Below are 10,392 nucleotides of genomic sequence, written 5' to 3'. Positions count from 1 at the left end.
GGCTCCGTAGGTGACAAGCTGTTCAAGTGTGAGGAGTGTGCGAAGCTGTTCAGCCGGAAGGAGAGTCTAAAGCAGCATGTCTCCTACAAGCACAGCAGGAACGAGGTGGGTGCAGCCACGTTGTCCTCCCAGCTACGGGAGAAGCAGGCCACGGACCACACAGTCCGATGGGGAGAGAAGTCAGAGTCAGGGGAGAGGAGAGAACCACAGTGGCCGAGCCCGGCGGTTCTGGACATCCAGGTGGCCTGGCCCGGCGGGAGCAGGTGGCCCTTGGGGCTGTGCAGGTGCCTGAGTATGGGGTGCACTTTCTAGGGCAATGGGGCGGGAAGAGTGAAAATTCTTCATGTTCCTAAGCTGAGGAGAGTAGTACAGAAACGTCGTGAACCACACACACATGGAAGTTGCTAGAACGTTTCCTCAGGGAGCTCGTTCTGCTTCAGCCTCCCCTGGGCCCCTCCTCTCACTGACGCGCTGCCCTCTGCCCAGGTGGACAGCGAGTACAGGTACCGGTGTGGCACCTGTGAGAAGACCTTCCGCATCGAGAGCGCGCTGGAATTTCACAACTGCAGGACAGGTGAGCGGGCTGGCCAGCGTGAGTCCCAGGGGACGGGGTGGGAGCTGGGGAATGTCAGAGTGGGTAAAGGTAGGGTTAACAACCCCACCACGCATTTTGCTTCCAAGCAGTCATTAGCTGGTCTGGAGATGGATGGAGACATCCCGGGTCTAAAGGAACTTAAGTCCCCACATCCTGTTACACATGCCCCCCATTTGAGTTCCCACACATGCCGTCCTCGCCTAGTGTGGTGGGCACGGTGTCAGGTTTGCGCTAGGACCATGTGAGAAAGAGTGGTGGGTGGTGCCTGCAGGGGTGTGTCTCTCACTTGTTGGAAGGGGCTTCCGGAACCATTAGCCTCCCTTCTACATGGAGCTGCCAGTGTCCAGACCATGTTGTTCTGAGTCCACTTCTGTCCACCAATCTCCAAAAGTGACAGGAACCTCATTTCCTCATGCTGCCACGAGTCCGTGCCGAGGGGGCCTCCCTGGGTCTGGGCAAGCATGCTGGGCACTATCTCTGGCAAACTGGCAACTGGCAAGCACACGTGCTACAGACATCCTCGTGGACAGCGGGAGGCAGTGGCTTAGGAGCCCAGCCCCTGGAAAAAGCCCCGCCCTGTCCCCCCTGCTCCTCCTGTGCAGCGGGGTGACTTGCCTTCTCCCTCTCTCCAGGAACCCTAGCTCACCCGGGAGAGGGGGGGACCAGTGGCAGTCGGCTTAGCGACCTACCAGGTTAGCCTTTGATACCGACCCTTTCCTGTTGGCCCTCTGTGTGCGTCACTGTATCTCTGTGGGGGTCTTGGTCAGGTGGGTCTTCGGGAGCCTTAATCGGCTTAGCTAAGTCTCCACAGCCCCTCCCTCCGCAGCCAGCGCCTGCCCGGAAGCGCCCGCTGTAACCCTTGCTTGGCTCATGTGTTTGTTTGTTTGTCGTGTTGGAGGGTCCCGTCTGGAAGCTGGCATGTCTCGCCCATGGCGCCTTGCTCCCATGGCGGGACTGTTCCGAGTGGCAGACGAGTCCTGTTTCACCTGAGCTCCAGCTGCCCCGCAGCATCTGAGTCTGTGGCTTTAAGTGGCCTTGGCAGCTTTCGGACGAACTTCCTGTGTGCCGCACACCTGCACCATGAGCCCTGCACCCAGGTGCTCCCTAGGTCTGGGGCAGCTCCCCCAGCAGTCTCCATGCTGCACCAGCTGCAGCCGGCCGTAGCCTGGGCTGTTCCGAGTCAGGAGACGCCCGTGTGGCACTGGCAGGTCTGCATGTCTGCAGGAATGGGGCGGGCTCTCAGGGTGCCAGGAGCATGAGTGGCACCTGGGCAGTGTTTGGTGAGTGACTCAGGGTCCAGGAAGAGGAGGTGTCCTCTGTAGCTGTCTCTCTGGACAAGGTGAAGCAGGAAGTAACAGAAGTCAGAGCCCCAGGTGCTACTCATGGGTCAAAGTTCTGACAAAGCGACCTTTCCTTCGTCATGTGGAAGTAACAGCAGCAGCTGAAACGCACCTTCTCTTTTCCCAAGATGCTCTTTCAAAGGGTAGAAGTTTTGGATGGAAAATAAAGGATAAGCCTGGATATGAGCTCATTTGCAAAATGCAGTATTTGCATACTGTTTTTTTATTTATTCACAAAAGAAATTGTGTGTCTTCCATAGACCATTAAGCCAAGAATTTGTCCAATGTGAGGGAGAAGCTTTGAAACGTGTAGTCTGCTGGGTTTTTCTCATCCTTCCACTCAGCAGGGCTGGCCCTGGGTGTGACAGGTATTGGTGTAACCCTTCTGAGTGGTCCCTGAACTGCCCTTGACCATCAGACTGTGCTAGTGAATAGCAAAGGCTCCCATGCAGGTTGGCTCCCCTAGAAATCTGCTGTCTTATCTCTGGGTGACCCTGTACCCACACCTCACTAGAACCCAACTGATAGGCATCTGTTCTTAGTCGCTGCATTTTATTAAAACACTAGAGCAGGAGTGGGCAAACTTTTTGACTCGAGGGCCACAATGGGTTCTTAAACTGGACCGGAGGGCCGGAACAAAAGCATGGATGGAGTGTTTGTGTGAACTAATATAAATTCAAAGTAAACATCATTACATAAAAGGGTACAGTCTTTTTTTTTTTTTTTAGTTTTATTCATTTCAAACGGGCCGGATCCGGCCTGGGGGCAGTAGTTTGCCCACGGCTGCACTAGAGGCCCGGTGCACAAATTCGTGCACGGGTGGGGTCCCGCAGCCTGGCTGGTGATCAGGGCTGCAGGAGGTTGGTCGGCCAGGGGGAGGGACTGCGGGAAGTTGGCCAGCTATGGGAGCGCACTGACCACCAGGGGGCAGCTCCTGCATTGAGCCTCTGTCCCCTGGCGGTCAGTGTGCATCATAGCAACCGGTTGACCTGTTGTTTGGTCATTCGGTCGCTTAGGCTTTTATATATGTAGATAAATGTAGAGCTCAAGGGCACCAGGGTTATTGGTGGGAGAAAGTTATTGTTGGAGCCAGATGCCCATCTGCATTCCTAAACTGGTGACTGAATGCCACACAGGAAACACACCCTGAGTGAGGGACATCCCGAAAGCCCTGCCCGCTCCTACCTGGGCAGGGCAGCCACCCTGAGTGAGGGACGTCCCGACAGTCCTGCTCACTCCCTCTACCCGAGCAGAGGCCACAAATGAGTTGGGAGTAGTTACAGGTGATTTCTCACCATATGCTGGAGGGACTTGTGAGAGAGAAAGCTAAAGCCATAGGCACCTTCCACGCTAGTGGTGTGCCTGCCCAGGAGGGTGGCTCACCTGTGCTGTTAGCACCTGCCCAGGAGGGAGGCTCACCTGGGTGGGTTTGCAGGCCTGGGGTGGGTGGGGGTCACTGTGATCTGATGGGACAGCCCAGTAAGTGTGGCCTCCACAAAGCAGATGCAGACGCCCTTGGTCTGGTGGTCCCATCCTTAAGAAGCCATGCTCAGGGGATTCAGCAGAGGCCCCCGGTGACATGAGCCCAGCGTCCGTGCCCCAGCCACGCTGAGGGAGGGGAGGGGCTCAGGCCGGAGGCCGGGGCGAGGGATGCTGGCGTCGTTGCAGGCTGGGCTGAGGGACGCCCCCACCCCCATGCACGAATTTTGTGCACTGGGCCTCTAGTAAAAAATAATGCAATAAGTTGTGGTAAAGGAACCAGGTGGACTATTACATAGCCCCTGAAATAAGCATACTAAGTACACATACTGGATACATGTGTGTACAGGGGATCATGTAGATGCACCTGGGCTGCACATTGGGGTCACCTAACCCCCGCCTGGACATTTTGGTTGTCACACTGGCTGTGTGTGTGTTGGGGGCGGTGCTGCAGGACATCCACAGCACCAGGTCGGCCCCCACAGAGGACGATGTGGCCCACGTGTTGCCAGGGCTCAGTCTGAGACCCTGGGTGTGTGTGGGGTCAGGGGGTACTTAAATGCACCATGGGCTCCATGTACAGCACAGTGAGAACCATCAGATTCATGGTAGGAAACAGCAAGGCTATGTGCAGCATCAGGGATCTGTGTGTTTGGCAAATGTTTGCTGACTCTAGGAGCAGGTCAGCGGGCTGGGGCCCAGGCCCAGAAACAAGGATGACACGGTGTGTCCTGAGGCCTCCCTCTGAAGGGGGATGCCCCCTGTGACCCACTCAGTCATGCCCATCTGCAGGGGAACCCGGCATGGGCTGGTGCTCCAGGAGGACTGTGGGCAGTGAGGGCTGCCTTCAGGGCTTGTGTGGAGGACAGACCCCTGGATGGGGGTGGGGTGAGGGGCAGAGCACAGAACAACACAGAGGGTCGGAGCCTGTGCTGGGCATGAGGCCCTGAGATCCCTGAGCCAAAGGGGGAGTCCAGGTCGTCCAGGAAAGACAGACAGCTGGAGGGGTGCTAGCGCCATGCAGGTGCCCCACGCCTGCTGTCTGTGCTCACCGAGAGCAGGCCTTCAGGGGACGTCCTGGCGCCTGGAGGGAGAGCGCAGTGGCACAGAGGGAGCGGGTGGGGACTGTCCAGGTTCCGGTGGAGTCCTGGGGTTCCTTGGGCGGAATCGTTGAATGCCATGGGGGAGAGGAAGTGGCGGAGGATGCGGGCCGGGCTGGTGGTGAGAGGAGGCGAGCTAAATCTTGGGAACCAGCCCTCCAGCCGGTGCTTGGACAGTAGCACAGGTGACCGGCTTCCTGGCCGCGTGGGCCTCACGCATCTCCACCCCTCGCCTGCGCCCCTTGCCGTTCCCGCGGCCGCACCGTGGAGCCCGCGTCCCACGCCGTTGACCTAAAGGCCGCTGTCTGCTTGCTTCCCGGACAGACGACAAGACGTTCCAGTGTGAGATGTGTTCTAGATTCTTCTCCACCAACAGCAACCTCTCCAAGCACAAGAAGAAGCACGGAGACAAGAGGTTTGCCTGTGGGGTCTGCAGCAAGATGTTCTACCGCAAGGATGTCATGCTGGACCACCAGCGGCGGCACCTGGAGGGTGAGCGCCCTGCGCGGGGCGGGCCTGAGGGAGGGGGAGTGGGCCCGTCCCTGCCGCCACCCGATGGGGTCATCGAGCTGTGGGGATTCAGCCCAGGCTCTGGGGGTTCAGCCCAGGCTGTGGGGAGGGATCTGTAGTGTCAGGTAGGAACTACAGGGACAGTCAGGAATGTCCTAAGTATTCAGAGGGAGAGTTAAGGAAACCAGGCTCTCTGTAGGATTGAATACTGTGCAGTCATTAAAAGCTTTTCAAAGAGTTTTTGAGTATTATGGCAAAATGCTACCCATGATAGAGAGCAGGAAGAAAACTGTGAAACTGACGCGGTGAGCTCTCCGCCGTGTGCATGGAGCATGTTCAGCGGAGGCGTTGGGGAGCCCCAGACTGGTTTTCCCTGGCTCCACCTGTGTGCCCCGAGAGGCCCCCGATGCCTGAAGGCCATAATGATTTTGTTATCAGCTGACCTTGCACCCTGGCCCTAATTCAACTGGTTAATTTGAAGGATGAGTATTAGCCTCTTTTTCATAAAAAGCCTGCCTGCTTAGAGCCGTCTCCAAGAAGCCTGTCTTTCCCTGAGCCTTTCCATCGGGCACAGACACCTCTAGATCGTTCATTATAATCTCCCACGCTGTGAAGTGGGAAACACTCGCTGCCCTCGTATTTCCAGATGTTTCAGATGCAAGAACCCTGTCACCGGACCCGTGGGTGCTGCAGTCTCCTCTCCCCGGGGAGCCTGTAGGAGCAGCGGTTAGCGCTGATGCTCACATCACTGCCCAGGGATGCCCCACTTACTCTTATGTCTCCACACTGTGGGCAGCTGTCTCCCGTCCTCTGAAATGACACTGGGCTGCAGCAGAACTGACTAATATCATGTATTTACCCTCTCACTTGGGCGGTGGGCCTTTCAGGCGTCAGGCGAGTGAAGAGAGAAGACCTGGAGACTAGCGGGGAAAGCCTGGTCCGCTACAAGAAGGAGCCTTCGGGATGCCCCGTGTGTGGCAAGGTAACGCCGCGCTGCCCCGCAGTCTAACGCACAGCTCACCACTTCCCGCGGTGACGAGTCGGAGCTCTGCCCACTGCAGGTCCGGGGGAAGGTCTGGGGGACATGGACACTCAGGGTGTCCTAAGCTGTAGTGTCCACTCACTCGTGGCCTTGTCATTGTGATCTTTTGCTGTCGAGCCGGGTCTCCAGTGAGGGAGCTGGGATGAGGTTTGCTCTGTCAGAGCCTTTTTCCTCGTTGGCTACCGTCTCCACCTGCGTGCGCCCGTGCTCACGCTCTCTCAGCGTCTCTGCGACGTGTCCTCTGGCAGAGATGGGAGCTGCTCACCGGGGAAGTGGGAGGTCCCGGGGGTTTAATTCTGTCTGCTGGTGCTGGTCTCCCCTGTGGCATCTCTGAGTGTAGCACCCACAACCGTGTGGCCACAGCGGTTCCTGGCGTGTTCCCTGAGTGAGCGAAGCGTGACGTCAGCCTTATGAGCAGATCCGCTCAGGGTGTGTCGGGCGATTCCTTAGCTTGACGTTAAATGTCCAGCAGTGCACTGCCCACCAGAGCCCCAGGGTGCTGTCAGCCGTGCGGGGGCCACGCAGGCGGTCACGGAAGCGGGTGTTCTTCGTGAATGAGCTCCAGGCCTTGGCCCTCCTCAGACTCACCTCCCAGGACGAGATTGTGTAGAGGCCACTGTGTGCCCAGGCTAGAGAGCATGTCCCTCTCGGATGCAGAGCACTTGCTGCGGGGGCCCAAGGGGACTCCCCAGGGGGCTTCTCGCCCCCACAAGCTGGGGTTGTGGGGGACGGAACCCCCAGCCTGGGCTTGGGTAGTTGCTGGGTGGGTCTCAGCCACACGCAGTCTGTGAGCAGCTGCCAGGCCCGGACAGTGGGGAGCGATGGCCGCAGGGACAGCCAGTGGCAGCACTGCCAGCGTTGCCTTTGCGAGAGGAAATGGAAACTGTGGTTACGGTTTACGCGAAGCCGGTGTGGGAGCGGCACCTCCATGTCTGCCTCTTCGCCCGCAGGTGTTCTCCTGCAGGAGCAACATGAACAAGCACCTGCTGACCCACGGCGACAAGAAGTACACCTGCGAGATCTGCGGCCGCAAGTTCTTCCGCGTGGACGTGCTCAGGGACCACATCCACGTCCACTTCAAGGTGCCCGCTGCGCGCTGTCCCGGTAGCTCACTCGGGGCATGGGGGCCTCGGGCCAGCGTCTGACCACTGGTCCGCTTGGCCACACGCCTCTTGTCAGATGCGGCCTCATGACCGTTTGCTGGTCTCAGGCAGCCCCGCTACAGGGCTCCCAGTCCGGTGCCTCCTGCGGGTGGATGGGGTGCTGGGGTTTGCTCCTCTGCTCCCTGCCTCAAGGAAAGTGAGGAGTTGGCCGGAGCTGGGGAGGCAGCGAGGACTCAGGGCCATGGGGGCAGGAGAAGTGCAGATCCGGGGAAAACAAAGGGATAGCAGGTGGTGCTGAGGCCCTGATGAAGCTGCGCTTACCCTCGTCACCTGCCTGCCTGCAGCTCAGTGACGGGCAGTTCCCAGCCCCGGTGCAGGTTGGGATTTCCCTGGGAAGATGCTGGAGAAAGTGGGGGCGAGGCACGAGTGTGGGAGGTTCCCAGTGCAGGTGCAGAGCCATGTGGACCAAGCTGGGGAGGAAGGAAGGGCCCCAGGAGGGCGAAGAGCCTCGGGGAGAAGGGCTTGGACCTCCCGGGACCCTGCCATGCCCCAGCCGGGACCTGCGGGTACCAGTTCTGCCACCCCTGAGCCTCCACGTTTCTCTCTGTAAAACGGGGCCCGAGCCCTGCCATGGAGAGTGGGTTTCCCTGAGCATAAATTAGACCCGACAGGTGACGGGCCCGGCGGGTCTGAGTGCCCAGGCCTGTGGTCTGTAAGCAGGTGCTAGTCCTCCTCAGGCAGTTCTCCTCTGAAAGAGGGGTGCCCTTCTTTGTTGATGGAAACTAGGGGTTCAGTTTGAGTCGATGTGAGAGTCCACAGTAGAAGAAACGGAATGGCGGCCCTTGTTGAAACCTTGTGCTTCAGCCAAGGGCGCGGAGGGAGGGAGAGCGAGCTCTCCAAAGGAGCCCATCCTCTCTGGGTTGCAAGTTTGCTCACTGATGAAACGTGGCCCTCAGCGCCATGCGACCGGCAGCCTCTGCCTGAGGATGGGCAGTGGCAGGGAAGGGAGCAGTGGCAGGGAAAGGGGCAGCGCCCTCTGCGGCTGCTGGAAGGAGCTGCTAAGACAGGGAGCCAACCACCCAGCGTGGCGAGCTCTCCTCCCTCCCAGTGGTGGCTGCTGGCTCCTGCTACGCTGCTCCCTCAGCTCCGGGCTCGCCCCCCAGGCTGCTCATCCCTAGTGTTTCTGCCTGTGAGTGACTGCTGGAGTGATCCTTGCAGTCTTTTGCAGAAAAGTAAATGGAACTTCAGAAACTTCGGGGCAGGCCCGGTCACGTCCACAGGAGGAGGCCTTAGAGACCACTGACCCCACCCCACTGACAGAAGCCATCGTCGAGGCCGGGACGTTAGGTGTTCCCAGGGTCAGGCAGCACCAGGCCTGCAGGAGGGAGTCTGCTGCTCCCTGCCCACCCCTCGGGCCGGTGCTGCGCATTGCAGAATTATCTGAGTGTGAGCAGGGCCTGGTGGGTTTCCCGTAGGGAGTGGAATGTGCAGGTGACCCGAGGGAGGGTGTCTGCAGGGGGCCCACGCAGGACGCAGCAGGCGGGAGCTCCTAGGACGTCCTACCCCGCAGAGGCGCTGCGTCTCCGTGTGGGTGAGCCCCCTGCTGCAGTGGATAAGGAGCCGGTTAACGCTTTGCCACACGCGTTAGAAGCTGGGCTCTGGTTCTTTCAGGACATCGCGCTGATGGATGACCACCAAAGGGAAGAGTTCATTGGCAAGATCGGGATCTCCTCCGAGGAGAACGATGACAATTCTGACGAGAGTGCGGACTCGGAGCCGCACAAGTACAGCTGCAAGAGGTGCCAGGTAACCGGCCGCTCAGAGCGTTGGGGAAGGGGGCTCGAAACAGGCTGCGGACCCGAAGGGACCAGGCTCGGTGAGCGGAGTCCCAGGTGGTGGCCCACTTGCAGACACAGCTGTCCTGCTGGCTGCCCAGGTCACTTGGGTTCTCGGGGAGGATGCCTGGTCTCACTGTGTCACACGGACCCTCCTCGCGGAACCAGTCTCCCGACTGTCCGGCCTACGGCTGTGTGGCTCACCCGGTGGGAACTGGCTTCCTAGAGGTCGGCCGCATGAGGGGCCTCCCTCCCCCCCTCGGACCAGTGGCTCTTCACCACAGCCTGCCCCGTGCGTGGAAGGGGGGCGTGCTCAGAGGGGGTGGTTCTGTCCTCAAAGGGCCCGGGCTCAGCAGCGTGCTGTGTGAAGGCGGTCCCTGCACTGGGTCCCCTGCCTGGGAAAGTCCAGTTCGCTCCTGTCGAGTGCAGGTGCCCATGTTCTCTGCGAGCACCAGCCCGTGTGCCAATCCTGGCACCTGCCGTGCGCCTATCAGGACCCGTGGGTGTGAGTGAGGTCAGGGAGGTCAGTGGGTGGAGAGGAGGCAGTCGGGCCTGAAGGGAGTCCGGAGGCCCGGGAGGAGCTGGGGTCCACTCCTCACATCCCCCCGCTGCACAGTTTTGCCGGCGCTGCCCCTGCCCCTGCCCTAGGAGTGCCCTCCTCACCTGCCAGGGTGACGGGCTCTCACCAGCGTCCCTGCCCCGTGGTGCGCGGCAGTCGTGCTGAGCTGCCGCGCCGAGCTGGGCGAGTGGTGAGCGTGCACCTGTCCGCAGCTCACCTTCGGCCGTGGGAAGGAGTACCTGAAGCACATCATGGAGGTGCACAAGGAGAAGGGCTACGGCTGCAGCACCTGCAACCGGCGCTTCGCCCTGAAGGCCACCTACCACGCCCACATGGTCATCCACCGCGAGAACCTGCCCGACCCCAACGTGCAGAAGTGAGGCTCCCGGGGCTGCGGGCTCAGCGCTGGGTGGTGCCTGAGGGAGGTGCCCGAGGGAGGTGCAGAGAAGCGATGCTTGAAGGGGCAAGTCCCTCTGCTCTGTGAGCCCCACTGGGTCCTGGGGAAGTACCTGTCCTCCACCGGTCCTGCCTCGGCCCCACGCCCTGGCAGGACTCAGCATGAGCAGCACATTACAGGCCTGGGGAGCCACCAGGAGCCCTTTCCCCAGTGATCAGGGTCCCTGAAGGCCAGCTCCCGTCGGGCTGCAGCCGGAACCAGTGCTCTGAGCCTGAACGAGGGTGGATGGTTGTGGCTGCAGTAGCTGCAGTGGCCAGCCCGGTCGCCCAAACAGAGTGCACAGGCCGGAGGTCCGAGATGAAGGTGTCGCAGGGCTGCCTCCGACTGTGAGAGCATCTTCCCCAGGCCCCTCTCCTTGGTGTGTGCCTCTTC

At 60.1% G+C, this 10,392-nt stretch overlaps 1 protein-coding gene across 1 annotated transcript in view; it reads left to right on the top strand.

The window, feature by feature from the left end:
• PRDM15 (PR domain 15) overlaps window positions 1–10,392 on the top strand; it is a 52,498-nt gene that overhangs the window by 24,999 nt on the left and 17,107 nt on the right. The window contains exons 9-16 of the mRNA XM_015568864.1: window positions 11–105; window positions 487–574; window positions 1,228–1,287; window positions 4,839–5,006; window positions 5,912–6,006; window positions 7,017–7,148; window positions 8,841–8,975; window positions 9,776–9,939. Coding sequence (XP_015424350.1) covers window positions 11–105; window positions 487–574; window positions 1,228–1,287; window positions 4,839–5,006; window positions 5,912–6,006; window positions 7,017–7,148; window positions 8,841–8,975; window positions 9,776–9,939 — 937 coding nt within the window. The remainder of the gene's footprint in view (window positions 1–10; window positions 106–486; window positions 575–1,227; window positions 1,288–4,838; window positions 5,007–5,911; window positions 6,007–7,016; window positions 7,149–8,840; window positions 8,976–9,775; window positions 9,940–10,392) is intronic.

This window comes from Myotis davidii, unplaced genomic scaffold (genome assembly GCF_000327345.1).
Source record: "Myotis davidii unplaced genomic scaffold, ASM32734v1 scaffold512, whole genome shotgun sequence".
Lineage (NCBI taxonomy): Eukaryota > Metazoa > Chordata > Mammalia > Chiroptera > Vespertilionidae > Myotis > Myotis davidii.
The sequence above is the reverse complement of the archived record's forward strand: the minus strand, read 5'-3'. Positions and strand labels throughout refer to the sequence as shown.